At 39.4% G+C, this 22,164-nt stretch overlaps 2 protein-coding genes across 5 annotated transcripts; one reads left to right on the top strand and one right to left on the bottom strand.

Annotated features, from left to right (window-relative positions):
- Positions 1 to 3,421: 3,421 nt before the first annotated feature.
- On the bottom strand, positions 3,422 to 12,424 carry LOC117292249. 3 transcript variants are annotated; one of them, XM_033774256.1, is made up of 3 exons: positions 12,352 to 12,424; positions 7,730 to 8,240; positions 3,422 to 5,341 (listed from the first exon to the last, which is right to left on the bottom strand). In XM_033774256.1, the coding sequence occupies exons 2-3, from the start codon at positions 7,821 to 7,823 to the stop codon at positions 3,960 to 3,962; spliced, it is 1,476 nt and encodes a 491-aa protein (XP_033630147.1). In that variant the 5' UTR covers positions 7,824 to 8,240; positions 12,352 to 12,424; the 3' UTR covers positions 3,422 to 3,959. The 3 variants fall into 3 exon arrangements, with proteins under 3 accessions (XP_033630147.1, XP_033630130.1, XP_033630138.1); XM_033774239.1 differs by lacking the exon at positions 12,352 to 12,424 and adding an exon at positions 12,165 to 12,288; XM_033774247.1 differs by lacking the exon at positions 12,352 to 12,424 and adding an exon at positions 12,165 to 12,288 and having other exon boundaries at positions 7,730 to 8,236.
- On the top strand, positions 10,554 to 21,422 carry LOC117292269. 2 transcript variants are annotated; one of them, XM_033774266.1, is made up of 3 exons: positions 10,554 to 10,610; positions 16,814 to 17,133; positions 19,955 to 21,422. In XM_033774266.1, the coding sequence occupies exons 1-3, from the start codon at positions 10,603 to 10,605 to the stop codon at positions 20,239 to 20,241; spliced, it is 615 nt and encodes a 204-aa protein (XP_033630157.1). In that variant the 5' UTR covers positions 10,554 to 10,602; the 3' UTR covers positions 20,242 to 21,422. The 2 variants fall into 2 exon arrangements, with proteins under 2 accessions (XP_033630157.1, XP_033630165.1); XM_033774274.1 differs by lacking the exon at positions 10,554 to 10,610 and adding an exon at positions 13,094 to 13,277.
- The last annotated feature ends 742 nt before the right edge of the window (positions 21,423 to 22,164 follow it).

The following is a 22,164-nucleotide window of genomic DNA, read 5'->3' as shown; positions in this document are numbered from 1 at the left end:
GCTAGTAACTTTATTTTATTAACAAGGCTCAATATGTAAAGTATTATAACCACAGCTCCAAAGATCTACAAAGAATGAATAATGCACCAAGTAAGACACAGTTATAACCAAGGCAGTGTAACAATTAGTCTGCACCAACAAACACTCTGCCTCCTCCCATAGTACACAACCTTGTGGATGCTGTAAGCGACTTTTTTCACTGTTGATCTATTCTCCCCTTTTCTAAAAAAAAAATTCTCCCTGAGTGATGATTTAAAAAAAAAAAAAAGTTCTTGGCCGATTTCGCAAAGATCTAAGATTGAACTTAACTGCAAATCAATCTTAGTTGCTCAGTAAAGTGTGATGTTACAATACAAATCACTATGGTAATTCTGAAAATTTGTCTTGCGATGAATTTGTTGCTTTGTGAATTCAGCCCCTGATCTCACAAGTCCATCTGAATTATGATTACAGTGATGCTTTTTTCCCCATTATTTTTTTATTTAAACGACCAGGGCCCAATTTCATGGCTTTGCTTACTGTAGGCAAAGAATCAGCGCTTACTGAAAGCAGAAATTCAGTGCTGACATCGGCCGTATTTCACAAGTTAGCGGGGAATATTTGTTTGTGCATGAGCATTTGCATACTCGACATTACTAGGCATTCTACGCTTACACAGCTAGCTAAGAAATTTGACGTCTACCCTGTAAGCACTTTGGTGATTCCAAGCGCAGAATTTTGCAGTAAGCAAAGCCAAGAAATGGGGCCCAGTTCCAAGCTCAGAATTTAGCGGTAAGCAGAGCCATGGAATAGGTCCCAGTTTAGCTTTTAACATTAACACATTGTTTATTTATTTATTTATTTCACCTATTAATGTTGGGTCACACAAAGTGCAGACACAGGTCTTTGAACGCAATTATCTTTGTTGGCCGAGTGCTTTATGAAAACACAGCTTAAAGTCAACACATGGACATCAACTCGGCCCCTAAATCCTCCAGACGTCACATTGCTGTGCAGTCTGTCACCTTTAAAGACACTATTGGTAATTGTCAAAGACCAGTCTTCTCATTTGGTGTATCTCAACATATATGCATAAAATAACAAACCTGTAAAAATTTGAGCTCAATTCTTCATCACAGTTGCGAGATAATAATGAAAGAAAAAACACCCTTGTCACATGAAGTTGTGTGCATTTAGTTGGTTGATTTCGAGACCTCAAATTCTAAATCTGAGGTCTCAAAATCAAATTCGTGGAAAAATTACTTCTTTCTCAAAAACTATGTGACTTTAGAGGGAGCCATTTCTCATGATGTTTTATACCATCAACCTCTCCCCATTACTCGTCACCAAGAAAGGTTTTATGCTAATAATTATTTTGAGTAATTACCAATAGTGTCCACTGCCTTTAAAGGCACTGGACACATTTGGTTTTGTACATGGGGACTTGAAATATATATTATGATAAAAATCGAGAAATGGAGAGCTGTTAATACATTGTATACCTTGTAGTATCAACCATTGTGAGAACCCACTGAACATGCATGAACAAGTAGCATAGTTTTTGAGAAATTGAGGTAATTTCACACTATTATTTAAATCTTCACGCCTGAAGCAATTACCAAAGGTGTCCATTGCCTTTTAAGGCACTAGGCAGTATTGGTAATTACTCAAAATAATTGTCAGAATAAAAACTTACTTGGTAACGAGCAATAGATAGCTGTTGATGGTATAAAACATTGTGAGAAACGGCTCCCTCTGAAGTAACATAGTTTTTGAGAAAGAAGTAATTTCTCACTCAAATATTTGAATCGAATTCGAGAAGTCAAGCATCTGAAAGCACACAACTTGTGCGACAAGGGTGTCTTTTCTTTCATTATTATCTTGCAAATTTGACGACCAATTGAGTTCAAATTTTCACAGGTTTGTTATTTTATGTGTTGAGATACACCAAGTGAGAAAGGTGTCCAGGGGTGGATTTCACAAAGAGTTAAGACTGGTCTTATCTCGAGTTATGACGAGTTACTCGTCTCAACTTAGGACTAGCCACACATTTTGTATATCTCTTAGGACTAGTCCTAAGTTAGGACTAGTCCTAAAAGTCCTAACTCTTTGTGAAATCGACCCCTGTGCCTTTAATTCACAACACAGCAAACCACATGGCGGCATCTTGTTTACGTTTAGTAATGGGATTTAGGCATGTGTCTGCACTCTGGTCACGTAGTCCTGGCTGCAATTGATCAATGCATAACTGGAAGGAGCTTAACGGATCAGTCCGTTAATGGAAAATTACATAGCCATCAAGCTGAATAATGGCAGTGTTTTTCCAACCACAGGTTTCACAATTTGAATTTAAGGAACTGTGAAATTTATTCATGATCATACTTCATACATAGTCAGTTTCATGTCAACTTTCCTAAATGAATACAGATGAGTTCATAGAAAGTCATTTTACAAATTAAAAAATAAACACTGCATTCAAAAACCTGATACATAACCATAACAAACGTTGAACTACTTTTGGTTTTATCTGTAGCCATGCTACTTCGATGCAGTAGCACAATTTCATGGCTCTGTTTATTGTAAGGAAATTATCAGCTCATACTGAAGCAGAAAACATTTGCGCTTATTGCAAATATGTGTAATGCTATTTTATTTCTTAGAGATCATCTTTGGTCAACTGAACCTTTTGGTTAAAGGATAATTTTTATAATGTTTTCCTCTGTAGTCTAGTCGCCACATTTATTACAATTATTTTCTAATTTTTGTTAATTTTAGCGTGAATGGTTGGAAATTTGAAATGAAATAATTATATTTTAGAACAATAATAAGTGTATTTCACAGGTTAGCTTGAAATTGGTGCTTGTGCGCATTTTCATTTCACTAACCATTATCTGCTAACACAGTTATTGCCTTATGCAAAGTTCTGGCTAAACCCTGTTCCCCACTGTTTTTGCCCGGACTACCTACTCTTAATGACTTGAGAATGTGTTCACCTCATGAACAAGATTAGTAGTAAACAAACGTAGTTTAAGTGGCTAAGAAATGTTTTTCATACATATCATTGATTCCAAAGATCACTTGCAGTATTCTAAAACACTTAAAATAAAGAATGATCAAGTAGATAAACGAATAACATTGAATGTTGTCTTTGACAGTACCCTGTTTTAATACATAACTTTCATTTGACAAATCTAGACCAACAACACTATGCAGGTAATGGCAAGGAATGTTTACTTTGTAGCAATATATGTATCAATGTAATGTACATCATTTACATGTAGTGCAGTCAACTCTCGTTATAAAGCCTGGTTCATACTTCTTGCGAATACTTCCTGCGATGCGATTTTAATACGATTTTATACTATCAACCTCTCCCCATTACTCGTAATCAAGAAAGGTTTTATGCAAATAAATATTTTGAGTAATTACCAATAGTGTCCACTGCCTTTAAAGATTTGCTAATGAAAAATTTGCCCTTTCAAAGATGAAAATTCTAAGCCTGTATTTTTGTTTTGCGTCCTCTTTAAAACATTAATCCTGTCATAACGAGAGTCGACTGTATCTCGGGCTTAAGAAATTTCTGAACAATGGCAGTTATGAGAGCATTATAATTCAGTGTAGTACTCGAGACCCGATAATCCAAGAGGCTGAGACCTGAAGGTCCAAGACCAAGACCGAGACCCAGATGGTCGAGCAGAGACCAAGACCATAAAGGTACCAGACCGGAGACCGGCAAAACTGGTCTTGAGATACCGAGACCAGTCTCAAGACCTATCACTGCACAGATCTTGAATTTCGGCCCTGAAGGGGCACCGCAATTTTCCTCTAGCAAGGGGCACTTCTACGAGGAAACTTTGCAAAGTGCACCACAGCAAAAGCACAGGGCACTACAGCAATTGCTGTGGGTGCCGTGGGTTTATTTCGAGGCCTGACTGCTGTCAGATATGCAGCGGACCGTCTTGAGTACTTTGTGTGAAGCGCTATGTGATAAACACCTCATCAGTCTCAACAGGAGAATATCGAATCTTATCGCCAAAATGATTGGGCGGTTTCAACCTCGGCCCCGTGGAACATTTTGAAAAGAATATTATACTGAATACAAGCAAGGCTAAGAAACATAGGGCACCGAGTGAGAGGAAAAAGACACCAACGGGTGAGATGGCCATCGTACTAGTTGGTCTTCCCTCAAGGCTGTCCACGCCGACCAACTGGAAACTCCACAGATCATTGAGGGCGCCATTGCTCCCGTTTCTCGCGAGCCCGCCGAATAAATAATAAGTGTTGTTCCAGGACCAGCTGGCACAGTAGGCACGTGGGGCGGGGTGGTTGCGAACATCACTCGTCCCCTCGATGATTTCATAACCGAGTTGGTACTGAGGTGACAGTAGGCTCTTGAAATGTTCCCACCTGTTGTGTTGTAGATCAAACATCCATAAGTCTGATCTTGCATGCGGTTTTTTCTCGCAGGTGTCCATACCTGCGGAGCTATCCTGCAGCCACAGGTTGCCGTCTGTGTCTTGCCAAGAGGCCTCTTTGGCAGGGCAGCCTGGTGTCGCGTTAAACTCGATCAAATCACTGTCGACAACCTCCCCTGCTTTTGTGTTCGTATAATTAAAGCTAACCCGCCTCCACTTATTTGAAACGGTTGAGAATCTCCAGAGGGCGCACTCCTGTTTCTTCCCCTGACATCTCTCCTCTTCATTATGTCCGCTATCAGAGGGTCTCGCTCCTAAAAGGTATAACTCGGTGTCGTTCACTACCCAAGTGGTCGACCCGTATCTCTGTCCAACTACATGAGTTTGTCTACTTAGAACATCATCAAAGTCAGCACTGACTTGTTCCCACTCGTAGTTCATGAGTGAATACCTCCACATAGTGTTTGGATCAATAGTTGTTTCTTTCAAGGTCAGCAACCACAACGCTTTCCGCGTACACCAATGCAGTCTCTTGGTTTGAGCGCCTGGGTCGAAGCTCTCCTGCAATAATGTCCACGACTCATTATGCAGATGATACAACCACGTGTCGCTTAAGTGATTCACTGCTGATTCCGCTCCTCCATGAACCACAAGAAAGGAACCCGGCACTCCGCATACAGCAGCGGCATAGCGAGACTGCGGCCATTTATGTTCCCGATCATGTCTGACGTTCGTCCAATCCCCTGACGACATGGAGTACCTCCATAGCTCATTCAGAGCGGGCGATCCACTCCCCACCCTCCCACCGAACATCCACATTACCCCAGTGTCGGTATCCGTCCATACAGCACTGTCGACCCTGCTGCCTGGGTACTGCTTCCCCGTTGTGTGACGTGTCAGCGTGCTTGATTGATTGACGAGCATTGAGCCATCCAACCATGTCCAAACTGAAATGAGAGCAATACGTTTCACATTTATTACTTTAAAAGTTTCTTACTTTCAATTCACTTTATTTCCATTCCATACACAAGGTATGGAACATAAACTTATTAGAATAGAAATAACAACTGTATGTAGGCAAAGATCACAACATTATAGATGTTAGTTTTGCATCGGGATAAAGAATATTTATACTTTGCTTTTGACTCTTAAACTGATGTGTACTAAGCACTGTATACTCAGTATTTTCCCCGAGTTCTGTGAAAAGACAATACCCACATGCATCTGACTAGAATGGGATTGGAACCCACAACGTTTGCATTGCTAGAGCAGATGTCTTACTACTAAACCATCGAGCTAGGAAGCCCAGTGGATAAAGGCAGGTCCAATCCTATGTGTCAGCAGCGGGTACTGCAACAATTTTAAATAGATGTTAGTTTTGCATCAGAGATAAAGAATATCCCATTTGCATTATAATGGCTGCATGGTCACCTTTTTCTGCTGAATGTAAAGAAGTGTATTTCTACGCCTATCAATTTTTGTGCTGTTAGGCTTTACGAAATTATGCATCGATGACTTATGTAAAGTAGCCTTAAGGCCAGTTTATAGTCGGGCACGCGATGGTCGCGTGTCTTTTTATGATCGTGCGTCTAGATTTCCGACGCCCGACCATCGCCTGACCGACTATAACTCGGCCTTTATGCAATCCAGGGTCATTGGTTCAATGTCCCAAAACAGTGTGCAAAGCAAAATAAATGCTTACCGTTACTTACATTTATTAACAGAAATATTCTACCAGCCAAGACATACAGTGAACAAATTTGCCTAAAATGACCGGTTCCCGTCAAATTTTGGCTTAGTGATTAATTTTCAGCAAGATTTTCTGCTTGATCAGCTTACGAAGTTGCGCTCCTGGTTTATTTCTAACAAACCATAACAAAAAGTGTCATTAAGCATCATTCACTGGCTGTATTTTTCAATATTGATAACCCTATGGATGCTCACTGGCCTGTGATTTAATGATAGAATAATGAGGCAACTCATTATGTGTCATTACAAGTATGTGAAGTAATTAACTGACTAGGTATGACTGTCCAGTCACGCTTTGAGGTGTCATTTCATTTGAGTCCCTAAATATCTGTATACAATGAGGGTAACAGGCCTGATACTTCACAGAGGCACTGAAGGCGAGTGCCTCCAAGCCCATGCTCCAGTAGAAATGTAAAATTTCCTCCTACTGTAGAAAGCCCTTTACCAAGGAGAACATGCCTTGGTGCCCTTGCCCTTTCAAAAACAAAGCATGCATGTACAGGCCTAATGCAGGAACACTTATGGGTTTTTTTCAAATGGGTAATTTCAATCGTTCAATTTAGCAAGTAACAGATCATCATGACTGATCTTAAAGGCACTGTACACGTTTGGTAATTGTCAAAGATCAGTGTTCTCACTTGGTGTATCCAATCATAACCATAAAATAACGAGCCAGTGAACATTTGGGCTCAATCGGTCATCGAAGTGGCGAGAAAATGATGAAAGAAACAACGCTTTCAGATAGGAATAAAAAACTTCTAGCTAGCAGTCTTTTATTATTTTAGTGAGAAGTTACCTCTTTCTCAAAAACTACAATACTTCGGAGGGAGTCGTTTCCCTCAGTGTTTTACACTTTTAAAAGCTCTCCAATGCTCGTAACCAGGTCAGTTTTAAAGTTAATATCTGTTTTGAGTAATTACCAAACGTGTACCTTCCCTTTAAGGCCTAGTGGATATGATTAACTTTTCATCATTAACCAACCAAACAGCAGTTCGAGGAAAGGATAAAAATAGGGCTTACAAATTTATATTATTTCTGTTTAGTATTAGCAACTAAAGATTGGGTAAGACTACAACTTGAAGGATTGCAACATTTCATGAAAATGAAAGTGTCTAGTCGAAAAGTTGGCTGAAAAACTAAAAGGAAACCTTCGATGGTTTAAACAAATATTAGTTTAGCCAGGATTTCAAATAGATTTATCCGGTGATCTGACCACAAACCAGGGATCTTTAGTTTTCATGAGACTTGTCAGAAAGGTCAGCATAATCGTTTTTAAATAGCATGAAAAGCAATCTTGCCATGATATACATTGTACTGCTTTATCCTACTTATTTCCAAGGGTCAAATATCTTCCCCGATTGTCTCTTGTCAGTGTATTGCACACATTTATAGGGCAGGTTTTGCAACAACCCACGGCCCCCATAGATATTGCCATGGTGCCCTCTGCGTTTGCTGTGGTGCCCTTTGCAAAGTTCTAGTACAAATATTTAAGTACCCCTTACCAGAGGAAAATTGCATGGTGAATGTAAATCGTTGACTTTAATATTGTTACAAGTTGTTTTAAATAATAAGCCTACTCAACTCACCTGGAATATTTTTCTGCTGAGCCGTTACGACCCATGCCAACCACTGCAGACAAATGGGTATAAACACTGACAAATGTCCGCAGAATGAAGCCATCCTGGTGCCAACGACGACCGACCACAGGAACGTCGATGGATCAAATTATGTACTCATCTTTACGCATGCAAAGTAGGTAGATTGCTACAGTGCTTTGATTGATGCTGTCGGCCATGTAACTGGATCTGTTTGTATGTGCATGACTTTGTATGGCGAGTGGACAAGTTTCACGGCGTGTGTGTCAAGAAGTGTGCATGCTCATTCCAAATACACTTCTGGCTCTGTACTAGTGTCCTAAGAAGGTCAACATGTACTTAACGATGGGAGCATCCCGAGCGTCATCGTGTTGTGTCTGTGAATGAATAGCAATACTGCACTCCTTCTCAGGGCTGTCAATATTTGTTGGATCCGGCTGCTTGGGTTCGACCATGTAGGGTGGAGTCTGTATTTAGCTCCAAGAGCACTGCTGACATCTAACTATGATATAACAGAAAATACATGAATTTGTTGTTTCTTATTACGTGACTGACATTATTTCAAATACACTTTTCACCAACAAAGTATTCCCAAACATAGATTTCATCCCTCAGATATTTTGGTATTGAAATTAAATAACTTAAATTTACATTACAGAAAGAGGTCACAACAAAAATTTGAATTCTGAGAAAAGCTTCAGGCATTTTGGCATCTAAAAGCACATCATTTTATGCAACAAGGGTGTTTCTTATTTCATTCTTTTCCTGCAACATCCATGACCAGATGAGCCCAAATGCTCACAGTGTATTTTATTTTAATGCACGTTGTGATACCTGCTTAGTCTTTGACAATTATCAAAAGTGCCTTTAATTTCAAATGAACAAAAATGTGTCTGCTCATAAAATGTTCACATAATAACCCCAAACTGGGTTAAATTAAAGTGTTCAAAAACAATTCCTAAGATTCTTACATTTATGCTTCTTGTCAGTTTATTGTGTCCTAAAGAACTATGTAGAGATTGTTTAATAAACAACGTTTCTTTGCAGACAAAGGGACATCTTGTTATTCAACACCAGAATTTTCTTGAAGGACTGGTTGATTGTCACAAAAATAACAACAGTGAACACAGACATCAAATGTTGCACAAACAATAGACTTTGGAACAATGAAATCACATTTGTTTTCACTGCATTTCTTACATTAAGTGCTCCATATGCGGGGTGTAACCATGGAAGTACATGCAGGCCTTGCGCATAAGCTTTTTGTTAAGTAGCCAATAACCTCTGAGTTTAACTTGCCCCCAGCATGGAGGAAGGAAGAGAAGGAGCTCGAACGAAGGGACTTCAAAAATCGAACCCGTGGTACCGCGGTCGTTTGACGACACCTCGTAATCACCCACATACCTTATACAAACAATGGGCGACCTGGCGTATGTGAGTTTGCGCGTGCGCACTTGGTTCTTCACTCAACTATGGTGTCGTATGTCGTATGGATATAATACAGACCAGATAAAAATTGTGTACACTTTCGCCCACCAAATCAAAAAACACAATTGAATACCAACCACCCTCGTGTGCTAATACCCAAATTTTGAACCACCGCTAGTGACAGGAAAGTCACAAAAAATGTAAAAATATGCCATGATATTTTCGTGAAACACCACAAACGGTAAATGAAAATTTGTATATTCACAATTCTTGTCTCCAATAATTCAACTTTACACGCAGGCAACGGCGCAGACTGGCGGTACCACACCTTCTGTACAAAGAGATCTAATCCTGCTCTTCAATCGGTCGTCCAGCTGGAGGTCTCCCTATCTTTTTCCATTGGTCAGACAGAGGCATTGTCAGGGTATTCTTTTGTTACTCTGCAGTTTTGCGCGTCGTTTGAGCTCCTTCTCTTCCTTCCTCCATGCCCCCAGGAAGTGTTAGTAGCCCTGATTGTAAATAATGTGACCGCTCTATCGCATAGAGGAATGTCTAGAAAATTTCCTCTTTTTTTTAGATTGTCAAAAGTCATTGTATCTTTCTGAGTGCATTAACGGTAGCAATCACAACCAGTGTAAAAGGCAAATAAAGTGACACTTAAACACTCAAACACTCAAAAATAAATTAACAAATTAAAAAAATGTATTAGGCTCCTATCCACATCTGAATGGAAGGAATATGAGCATTTTTAAACAAGTAGGTTGCACAGTTGTTAGTAGCCCACAGGGCAAGTTTGAGAGGTGGTGTTTTACTAGCCCGTAGCAGTTTTTACTGGACAATTTACGCCAGGCTAGTGTTAAGGGCAAACCCTGACATGTAACTATGACTTGTCTCTGAAAGTGAAATTCCTTAAAGGATGGGGGGGGGGGGGAGGGGGCTAATTCTGTACACAAAGTAGGGTGTATACAAGCATATACAAGTATGGAACAATTTGAGGAAGTGGAATTCCCCTCTGCCCCATATTGGGCATTGCTTTTGTGAATATACTACACAATGGTTTTCCCAGTCTCTATGCAAAGTGAGGTCATCAGTATTTCAAATTGGAAACATGTTTTGAGCTGACATTTGAGGAAGTGGAATTCCCCTCTGCCCCATATTGGGCATTGCTTTTGTGAATATACTACACAATGGTTTTCCCAGTCTCTATGCAAAGTGAGGTCATCAGTATTTCAAACTGGAAACAATGTTTTGAGCTGACATTTATGCCGTCATAGAATTAACTTAAAATCATGAGATTACGCAACTACGTTGAAGGTTCATGATAAAAGCCTTGTGAACAATCACTCATAATAGTCATAAACACAAGTTATGATACCATGGTATAAACAGTACAACCTGAATCTTTGGACGTATTGCAAACATCTCCCTTTAGTAAGATGCCTATGTAAGTAAAGCACAAACAATAAATTTTGCCCTTGACCGTAAAAAAACCCACAATTGCTTAAAATTACCATTAACTAAAACCTAGTTATAGACGACACAATTGAACCAATGGTTCTTTTCAGAACCACCCTAACTCATGTAGAAATAATCATGGTGTTAATGAAAACCTGACTATTATTAAGGCAGTGGACACTATTGGTAAATTTACTCAAAATAATTATTAGCATAAAACCTTTCTTGGTGACGAGTAATAGGGGAGAGGATGATGGTATAAAACACTGTTAGAAATGGCTCCCTCTGAAGTGCCGTAGTTTTCGAGAAAGAAGTAAATTTTCCATGAATTTGATTTCGAGACCTCCGATGTAGAACTTGAGGTCTCGAAATCAACCATCTAAATGCACACAACTTCGTTTGACAAGGGCGTTTTTTTCTTTCATTATTATCTCGCAACTTCGACGACCAATTGAGCTCAAATTTTCACAGGTTTATTATTTTATGCATACATTGAGATACACTAACTGTGAAGGCTAGTCTTTGACAAATACCAATTTAGTGTCCACTGCCTTTAAAACTGTAGTTCAAATTTTCACAGGTTTGTTATTTTGTGCATATGTTGGGATACACCAAGTGAGAAGGCTGGTTTTTCACAATACCCAAAGGTGTCCAGTGTCTAAATAAGAGTTTTCTTTATATGAAGAACTCTTACCGGAGTCTTAAAGAAACAACATGACCCAACTTGTCGATCGAACAAAGAGAAATATTTTAGACAGTTTTTTTATAGATTTTTTAGATAACGAAAGCAATCTATGGTATACTGTAGAGCCTTCATCAGAAATTGCAGTCTTCAGAATTCTGTTGCAAAACAAAATATGCGTTCTGGGGTGGATTTCACAAAGGTAGTCCTTTAGGACTAGTCCTACTCACCCTAGGCAATGCTAAGAGATAGGACCAGTCCTAAGTTAGGACCAGTATCTCATCCTAACTTAGGACTGGTCCTATCTCTTAGCATTGCCTAGGACCGTTGCTCCATGCTAGGACTAATCCTAAGCATGGAGCAATAAACTAGGACATGGAGCAATAAACTAGTTTATTGCTCCATGGTTAGGACTACCTTTGTGAAATCCACCCCTGTACATGTAACGTATGTATACTTCATCAAATTTTGACATTGTCATGACCGATGATGTCAAAATTTCGAAAAAAGAAGGATAACTTGCCGTAGTGCGCCACCAGGAAAAGTTTCCGTATGGCGCCACCACTTTTTCATTCGAAATAAAATAATATAGTATCTAATTTACCTGATTGATATATCCCTTTTTGTAAAAATGAGTGAAAAAGTGGTGGCGCCATACGGAAAGTTATCCCGCCACCACTTTTTAACTAATTTTTACAAAGAGAGACATCTCTGAGAAAAATTAGATAATGTATTATTTCATTTTGAATGAAAAAGTGGTGGCGCCATACGGAAACTTGGCCCACGGGTCAGAGCTGCAGCTAGCTAGGTCTAAAGCTGCTAGTGCTAGACCTCAAGTCAATTGGATCCAAACCAACGTACCTTTTGTCTACGATTCCACAGCTTCGATATATCTCTGACAACTGACAGTAGTAAATACTGCGTAGACTGTTGTAAACAATAACACAAACATCAAATCAACACACCATAAATCACACGCACTTGTTCCTCGTGCAGGTGTTCATACACTAAGTGGGGGCGAGGAGATCAATTAACTACATGTACTTACCATAATAGCGTCACGACAGAGAACGAGGTGATAAAGCGGTACGAGCGGTACTCAGGTGCGCGGGATGCATGCGTCCCCAAACTCGTTCCCAGTGGTGATCGATCTCGTTGCGCTACTTTCCCGCAGTAATTTCTTGCAGTGCAACGTCGCCGCCACAGCCCGAGTTTGTTTTCGCCAACCCAGGATGAACAACCGTGGAAAGAAGAAAACAGCCACAGTTTGCAATAATGACAGACAAAAGATATTCAAACTTTGTGTTTAGTTGGTTGGAAACAGAGCAACCAATCATGAGATGTTTTTTTTTTGACATACAGAATTGGTAATGCTCGTCTAAGATCACAAAAAGCTTTTTGAAGAGGCCAGACTTGTACATGAGTTAGGCTTCTTTTCTCGACCTCCCCATACTACTTAAAAGTTCCGATATAAGTAGTTTTCCTACCGGTACTGCTTAACGGTAGTGTGGATAAACCTGAAACCTGTTTTCCATGATCATCTCTCGGGATCGCAGTTAGCCATTAGCTCCCCAGCAGTCAAAATTAGGGGCGGAGCTCCTCCTGGTGTCCTTAAATCGATGCGTGTATAGCGGCCTTTTGACTTGCATGATCGGAGACAAACAGTTATTCAACCGCTTTGATCGCTATAATCCCTCCCCCCCCCCCCCCCCCCCCCCACCCCAGCAGTCTATGTAGCAGCACGAAGTGATGGGTAGACACAAATCAGTGCACCACCGCATGCTGGCGCCCTATTACTATATCTCTCATCCATACCCTAGTTACATTATCATATTATTATCATCACAAGCGCCATCCAGTCGATAGCGGCTGGGCTATTCGTAATATTGATAATTAGTATACACCCTACTGCTGGATTTTATCAGTTCTCTTTTTCAGACGAGCTGTGAACATTGGAGCGCATTTTCTTCATTGGTAATGTACATTTTGCATCCCCACTAATTTGCACTGCTACATTACTGCTTACTGAATATCAAATCTAATATCAAATCGGGATATGGCTGTGTTATACTCTCGATTGCCATCAGATGTGTTAGACTGGGGCCCTGTGTTGGGGGGAATGACAACGAGGTGGTTGGGTACAATCACGATCAATAATTTGTAGCCTACTGCAATATCAATTATTAAAATTCGTTTCAAAATGCATGCAATTTTTGTTTGGTAAATGAAGTAATGCGATGTTGTTGTTATTATTATTATTATGGCTAAATCGATTGGGCGAGTGCGTTTGGGTGATGCCACATGTGTGTGTGCCGAGCCAATGTTTTCATTAAGTCTCTCAGATCAGTCTACGTCTAGATCAGCGCGTCTACCAGTGTTGAAGAATAGGCAGACGCGCGCGATCTAGCCGTAGCTGTAGCCGAAGTCGCCGTTTCGGACACGGCCTTTAATAATATTATAAACCTTATAACTCGACAATTCAGAAAAACCTGCAGGCTTGATTGATACGTCAACGAGGCACGGAGGCGTTTGCTTCCATGCCCCCAGTCATTGCCATGGTGCCCTTGAAATGCTCCAGTAGAAATTGACAAGTTCCTGATATTTTACCAAGGTCAAAATGCCTTTGTGCCCCTTTTCACTTCAATAACGAAGCATGCATGCCTGAACCTGTCGTGGTCGTGAAGTCAACACGGGTTGATGGGCAATTGTTTTTTGTTTTTTCATTTTGTCTTGCCATTATAATATTTTACTTGCGTATATAGATGATGTCACGATTAAATTCCATGTCCAATCTTTGAGTTCCGTGTTACCAGATATTATTAATTGTTAATCCACGGACACATAATATCCCTTTTCCTATTAATATTTCTCAAAAAAATGTTTCCGCCTATAATAGGCACATATTAATAATTCAACAGTAAACAAGAAAAAAAAGTCTTAAACACATTTTTTTTTTGCTTAAATGTACTGGACACTATTGGTAATTACTCAAAATAATTATAACATAAAACCTTACCTGGTAACGATTATGGAGAGCTGTTGATAGTAAAAAAAATTGTGAGAACTGCTCACTTTGAAGTAACGTATAGTTATCGAGAAAGCGGTATTTTTTCCACGAATTTGATTTCGAGACCTCAGAATTAGATTTTGAGGTCTCGAAATCAAACTTCGTGTTAAAGCCATTATACACTTTCGGTACAGAAAAAAAGTTCACAGATTTACAAATAATATACAGGGTTTACGGAAGGTAATAGTGAAAGACTTCTCTTGAAATATTATTCCATGAAATGCTTTACTTTTTGAAAAAACATTAAAACAATATAAATTTTCGATAGCGAGAATTACGGATTTGTTTTAAACATGGCACGGCGAAACGTGCGTAAACAAGAGTGGGTTTTCCTGTTGTTTTCTCCGATGACCGATTGAGCCTAAATTTTCACAGGTTTGTTATTTTATATATAAGTTGTGATACACGAAGTGTGGGACTTGGACAATACTGTTTACCGAAAGTGTATAATGGCTTTAAAAGGGTGTTTTTTCTTTCATTATTATCCCGCAACTTCGAAGACCAATATTGAGCTCAAATTTTCACAGGTTTGTTATTTTATGCATATGTTGAGATACACCAAGTGAGAAGACTCGTGTCCAGTGTCTTTAACCGCCTAGAAACTTTCACACGGTATTGGGATGAGTTATTGTTGTTACTGTTTCGTAATTTGTCTTACGTGACAATATTTTACTTTCGTTAATTGTTTCTATACTGTAATCTTTAAGTTCCGTGTTGCCAGAGATTGTTGTAATATCTCCAATTCTGTTCGCGTTAATATTTTACACTATCAATAGTGATTTTGATGCATTGCTTAAAGGCACTGGACACATTTTGGTATTGGTAATTATTGTCCAATACCATTGCTCTCACTTGGTGTATCTCAATATTTTGCATAAAATAACAAATCTGTGAAAATGTTGACTCAAGTTCATTGAAGTTGCAAAATATTAAGTTTGCACAATGTGTGCGCTTCCCGCTGCATAAACAAAAGGCTTCATGCCTCAAGTCTTGAGTGAGAAATTACCTCTTTCTCAAGAATGACGTTACTTTAAAGGCAGTGGACACTATTGGTAAATGTCATAGACTAGCCTTCACACAATTGGTGTATCTCAACATATGCATACAATAACAAACCTGTGAAAATATGAGCTCAATCGGTCATCGAACTTGCGAGATAATAATGAAAGAAAAAAGCAACCCTGTCACACGAAGTTGTGTGCGTTTAGATGGTTGGTTTCGAGACCTCAAGTTCTAAATCTGAGGTCTCGAAATCAAATTCGTGGAAAATTACTTCTTTCTCGAAAAAAATGGCACTTCAGAGGGAGCCGTTTCTCACACTGTTTTATACCGTCAACCTCTCCCCATTACTCGTCACCAAGAAAGATTTTATGCTAATAAATATGTTGTAATTACCAGTAGTGTCCACTGCCTAAGGCAGTAGACACTATTGGTAATTACTCAAAATAATAATTAGCATAAAACCTTACTTGGTAACGAGTAATTGGGAGAGGTTGGTAGTATAAAACATTGTGAAAAACGGCTTCCTCTGAAGTGGAGTAGTTTTCAAGAAAGAAGTAATTTTCCACAAATTTGATTTCGAGACCTCAAGTTTAGAATTTGAGGTCCCGAAATCAAGCATCTGAAAGCACACAACTTCGTGTGACAAGGGTGTTCTATTCTTTCATAGGTATCTCGCAACTCTGACGACTAATCGAGCTCAAATTTTCACAGGTTTGTTATTTTATGCATATATTGAGATACACCAAGTGAGAAGACTAAACTTTGACAATTACCAATAGTGTCCACTGTCTTTAAGAGGTAGCCGTTTCTCACAATGTTTTACAACAGCTATTCTCTGCTCATTATTGTAAGCAAGTTTTTATGCTATTAATTTCTTTTAAGTAATTACAAAAAAGTGTTTAGTGGCTTTAATAAGGACACAAAGTGTCAAGACTGGGATCGAACCCATACTCGGATCGGAAATACTAGATTTGTTTTCAATTCAATTCAATTCAATTCAATTCAATTAAAAGGCACTTTTATTTCCATACTTCACGAAAACAGTACAAAGCCATAACAATAATTTATAAAGGAGTAAACAATAAACAAGGGTATTTTTCATGGCAGAAAATATCTTAATATAATATGGAGGCATTTTCTAGAAACTATAAGGCTTGTGTTGAGAGGCCTCAGGACAGACAAACAAAACATAAGCAGGAACAAGAACGTAATGAAAGAAATGAGGAAGGCAACAATGATGAGAATAAAAGTATTAACACCATAATAATAAAACCAATAATAGTAATAAATTAAGTAGAGCCTGATAATAATAAAGCATTTTGCTAGTGACTACTATAAGGATAGTAAATGAGGACGAGAAAACAAACTATGTCAAATACTAGGAGAGGTGAGTGCTTTTATCGCGCGTCATCTTGAGTTTTTTTTTTCTCTTTTTTTAAAGGACGGTCCCGTTACGGATTGGCCTGATGTCAACACCACGGTCTTATCCAAGGTATCACTCACCGGATTATGCAAATCAACTGGCTAGGATCAGCCGTGCTCTAACCGGCACCGACGACGTAGAGATGTTCAAAAATAGGTTAAGATGCGAAGAGTTCAGGTGTGGGGAGCTCGAGAGGAAAAGTGTCCTTGTGTTGTTGAATGATCTTCACAGGCGAAGGAAGATCACGCCAGATAAGCCGCACGTTCTTGTGCAGATTCTGAGAGACATTGGGAAGACTGAGTTGATCCGGGAGGAATTTCCAGAATTTGACGTAGCAGGTATTGTGTTTAACCGACGATCGTTCCATTTGCTTCAAATACTACTATACGAAATTAAGGTTTCAAGGTTTGTTTGTTTGCTTGCTTGCTTGCTTGCTTGCTTGCTTGCTTGCTTGCTTGCTTGCTTGCTTGCTTGCTTGCTTGCTTGCTTGCTTGCTTGCTTGCTTGCTTGCTTGCTTGCTTGCTTGCTTGCTTGCTTGCTTGCTTGCTTGCTTGCTTGCTTGCTTGCTTGCTTGCTTGCTTGCTTGCTTGCTTGCTTGCTTGCTTGCTTGCTTGCTTGCTTGCTTGCTTGCTTGCTTGCTTGCTTGCTTGCTTGCTTGCTTGCTTGCTTGCTTGCTTGCTTGCTTGCTTGTTTGTTTGTTTGTTTGTTTGTTTGTTTGTTTGTTTGTTTGTTTGTTTGTTTGTTTGTTTGTTTGTTTGTTTCCACAGTAACAAATCTATTACATGCAATAATATGCACATACAGTTTAGCCAGGTTGACATAAAAATAATACACTTTTGGGATACTGCAGGGGAGCTCACAGGTGTTGAAAAAAAGCAAGCGTGAGCCTCAAACAGGTAGGCTTGTTGATACAGAACCAAACACACAACCATGTAACTTATAAAGAAAAAATTCGAGCAGAACCACAACATGCATTAGCAGAGCTTTGTATCGATAGAGTGTTGTAACAAGGGCGGAAACCCTTTTTCATATGTCACGTTGTTGCTGGACGCTTTAAAACCCAAATATAGTCTGGCACCCTGTTTGGAAAAACAAATTGCTCCCCGTCGCAACATCATTGCAAACGTTGTTACTGTGCCGGCGCAGCGCCGGTGTGTATTGTACGTGTGTTTGAATGGTAGGTGTGGCGAAATAAACGAGTGTCTGAAATGCTTCAGAAAATGTTGTACAATGTATTGTCTTCTTGTTTACTTTCAAGTTAATGTGTAAACCTTTCATGGGGCACTTTGAACCATTACAAATAATACATATCAGACACAACAGAAGGTAACGACTTTTTTATTGCCACTCCGCATTTATTTCGCCTGCCAGCGTGCAATGGTACTTTTCGGATGGAACGAAAAAGCACGGTGAGTGACTCAGCGTGCAATGGTACTTTTATTTGCTATCACGTGACAGACAATCCTCCAATCAAATGGCAAGGATCTGCTTGGGTGTTATATAATACATAATAAGACAAAGAAGGCGATGATTTTTTTTCTCGCCACTCTGCCCGCCATTTTGCCAGTAGGGGGGGCCTGTCCTCTTCTTTTTTGCTTAAGCAAACGATCTAAAATCTTGCGCGCACAGTTTGTTTACGTGCTTATTTAGCATTGAGGTCGAATAGTTACAGCAATTATTTTTGCTTACCGTTAAGCAGCTCTATGAAATTGGGCCCTGGGTCGACTCACAAAGTCCTTACTTAGGACTAGTCCTAGGAGAGATATTACAAACTTAAGGCTAGTCCTAAGTTAGGACGAGTACTCGTCCTAACTCGAGATAAGACTAGTCTTAACTATCTGATAAAACGACCCAAGATCAGTTTCCCAAGGCAATCTTGTACACCATTTAAAGACAGTGGGGACTATAGGTAAATGTCAACGACCAGTTTTCTCACTCGGTGTATCTCAACATATGCATAAAATAACAAACCTGTGAAAATTTGAGCTCAATTGGTCGTCAAAGTTGCGATATATTAATTAAAGAAAAAACACCCTTGTCACACCCTTGTCACACGAAGTTATGTGCTTTCACACTGTAAACAAATTGGGTAAAAAATTCCCAACTTTTTACCCAATTAAGGGCGAATAGTGAACTCCTCCAACTTTTGGGCAAAATATTACCCATCAAAGTTAGGCACTCTGATTGCCAAACAATTGGGTAATATTTCCTCATCAATAGTTGGGTATATTTTGGTAACCAACAGTTGGGTAATTTTTTGTTTACCTATTTTCTGGGTATTTAATACATTATCAATAACCCACTAATTGGGCGATGATTTTATTAATGATTTAACCCTTTTCGGTGTTATCCAACAAATGGTGAATGTAATTAACCCTTTGATTTACAGTTTCTTCTGTGATACGTCATACAAGCGGGCGTAGAAAATATCTTTTCCACGATGGCAAACGGTGATGAGCTGTGACCTTCCAAGGCCTTGGCATCTCTCTCAAAATCGAGAGGGTGCTCAGTGGTTCGTAGATGCTTTGGAAGGTTAGTTTTTAACTAAATACAGTTTGTTTCCTGTTCAGTTGTTGTACACAGTCGTGACAGTTGCAGCGCAAGCACACGCATACATGCCACAACCGGCGTTGCACATAATGGCATGATAAAACTGAAACTAAAAACTGAAACTAATTCAACAGTAGTGTCACTTTGTTGCTCCCTCTGCAACTGTCCGACTATGTACGACTGAATAGAAAACACAACTTCATATTTAGTTAAAAATTAACCTTCAAATTTGATCTATATCTACTGGAAAACCCCGCTCGTCACAGCCACTCCTCCACTCGCCATGTTGGAAAATATCGTTATGTTTTTTCATACCTTGCCCAACTTTTGGCCAACTCTTTGATCGTAGTGCGCATGATCGGATGATTTTGACCAACTTATGTGCATCAATTTTTGTTTACCGTACCACATGCTGGCCACGTGGTCAACAGTGAAGGGGTCTGGGAAAGCACCCATACCTTATGCGTGTATGCGATGGCCAGCGTGTGGTACGAGAAAAAAAATTGCCTCCCGGCCGGGCACAAGGATTCACACTTGGGATCCCCTCATATATCCAATCAAACACATTTAAATTAATCCTTACATTATTTTTTCCGTATGTATGTGCAGACCCAACTGTCAGCGACAAGGACCTTGATTGGTTGGCTTCGCAAATGGGTCCCGAGTGGGAATCTTTCGCAAGACAGCAACTGGAGATACCACAAAGTAGTATCGACCAGTGTAAGGCTAATGTTTACCCGGTCAACGTGCAACAGCAAATATTCAAGGTACTGGCTGAATGGAAACGCCGAGAGGGCCTAGGTGCCACCAGCGATTCCATGGGAAATAAACTTAATCAGTGTAAAGATTTTCAGAGACTTTGGCATGAATGGAACGAAAGGCTGCATCCCAATTAAGGACACAACCTTTAAATACAAAATGCGAAATCTGTGAAATTATGAGAAATAATTTGAGAAATACTTTGTCCCCCAAGCGCCACAACCAGTCCAGCTTTCTCCTGAAGACGAGCAGAGTATACTGTTTGAAACGTCAAGAACACACCGGCTCTTTTCAGAGCCACAACTCACACAAAAGAGATTGACACATGGCTGTACCCACAATTTTACTATTAAGATTTCTTCCTACGGAACTGTGTTGTCTCTGCAAAGCTAAGTTTTGTTATAGTCTGAGGGCCCATGCGTTTTGGTGACCGCAGGTTGTCGAAACCACGGCTTCGGCTCCAGATTCGCCTCAGGCCATAGCTTGGCCCTGCAGTTGTTTTTACAATTGCGCCTGTTTTGCTCAGGGCTTCAGAGCCGAGAGAACGTAGTCTGAAGCCGAATCTTCAGCCGAAACTGTGGTTTCGAAACGGGCCCATGTCAATGCATGCACAGATCTGTGTCTTCCAAGCGGAAAATACCCTGTGCTGTTACCCCGTCTTATGGAAAAGGATGTAACAAATTTATAAGAAGTTTGAAGGAAAGTTTTCTGTTGAGAGGGCAGTCTGTGCCCGTTATAATTATGCCTAAAAAATACTTGTATTTTCAGACTGGGCAGTTCTTCCGAACTAATCTGGCCTCTGCAAAATGGCGATCAGTGTTAGTTAACGGAGTTTAAGGAAAACCACTTAGTTTCGCGGTATATTTGTGCTGATCATTGTATTCCACTTTTGAAACAACCCTACAAACATTTTGTCACCTCACAACAAGCAGTTGTATAGCACATAAGAACACAATCCGAAGACAATTTCTTTCTTTATTTATACAATGATTAAACTTGTTTACTGCTTTGAAAACAGGATCCGTCAACAAAACGGAGTGATAGGCTTATTAAACATTTAATATGTAACGTTTAGTGGACACTATTGGTTATTGTCAAAGACCAGTCTTCTCACTTGGTGTATCTCCACATATGCATAACAAACATGTGACCAATGGAGCTCAATTGGTGTTCGAAGTTGCGAGATAATAATGAAAGATTGTCACACGGGGTTGTGTACTTTCATCTGCTTGATTTCGTGGCCTCGAGTTCTAAATCTGATGTCTCGAAATCAAGTTCGTGGAAAATTACCTCTTTCTTGAAAAAGACATCACTTCAGAGGGAGCTGTTTCTCACAATGTTTTATACTACAAACTTCTCCCCATTACTCGTTACCAAGTGAGCTTTTATGCTAATAATTATTTTGAGCTATGTGTCCACTGCCTTTAACGTTATAACAATATACACAGACGTTTAAAGTAATAATCTTAATTTAATTTAATGTCTAAACACTTTTTTTGTACAGCAAAACGATTATAATGACTAAAAACTAAACATTCAAACACACATTAGTGAAATGGAAGTGGAAAGTGACCATAGCAAGTCTGAAAACTTAGTCACGGAAACAAATAATACCACACCGAGAGCTAAAGGACTCTTTCGTGAAAACAAGTTTGACAAATTGAGTTTTTAACTAACTATATCATACCTTTGGTGTTCTGTCTTTCTGTTCTTTATACACCTAAAATGAAAACTTATCATTATTTTTGTTTAGTTTATATATGAAAGCTATTTTAACATTTTAATCAACATTTTCGGGTCCATTCGACCACAAATCGGACGTCATCTGTGGCATAATATAATCAGGTTTTTGCTTTTGTATTTGTATTTGTTTATTTACATTCCACTTGTGGTACTCGGGCCAGACTTAATACAATATTACAATTCAAAAAATTAAAATGAAGTACTGTACTGTTTACTACCATAGGCCTATATGTGACCATCCACCACCAATGGGCAGTAAAGTCGCACTCGCACATTGCAGAGCCTATTAAATTGTTTGTGATTCAAGAAATCTTTGA

Source organism: Asterias rubens, chromosome 1 (assembly GCF_902459465.1).
Source record: "Asterias rubens chromosome 1, eAstRub1.3, whole genome shotgun sequence".
Taxonomy (NCBI): domain Eukaryota; kingdom Metazoa; phylum Echinodermata; class Asteroidea; order Forcipulatida; family Asteriidae; genus Asterias; species Asterias rubens.
This window is presented reverse-complemented; position numbering and strand designations above follow the sequence as displayed.

Bases quoted from the DNA above. Each gene is read 5' to 3' on its own strand.
- LOC117292269 (XM_033774266.1), top strand. The intron at 17,134-19,954 runs GTATTGTGTTTA...ATGTATGTGCAG, and splicing joins TCCAGAATTTGACGTAGCAG to ACCCAACTGTCAGCGACAAG.
- LOC117292249 (XM_033774256.1), bottom strand. From the start codon at position 7,823: ATGGCTTCATTCTGCGGACATTTGTCAGTGTTTATACCCATTTGTCTG. The intron at 5,342-7,729 runs GTGAGTTGAGTA...CTCTCATTTCAG, and splicing joins TCAGCAGAAAAATATTCCAG to TTTGGACATGGTTGGATGGC.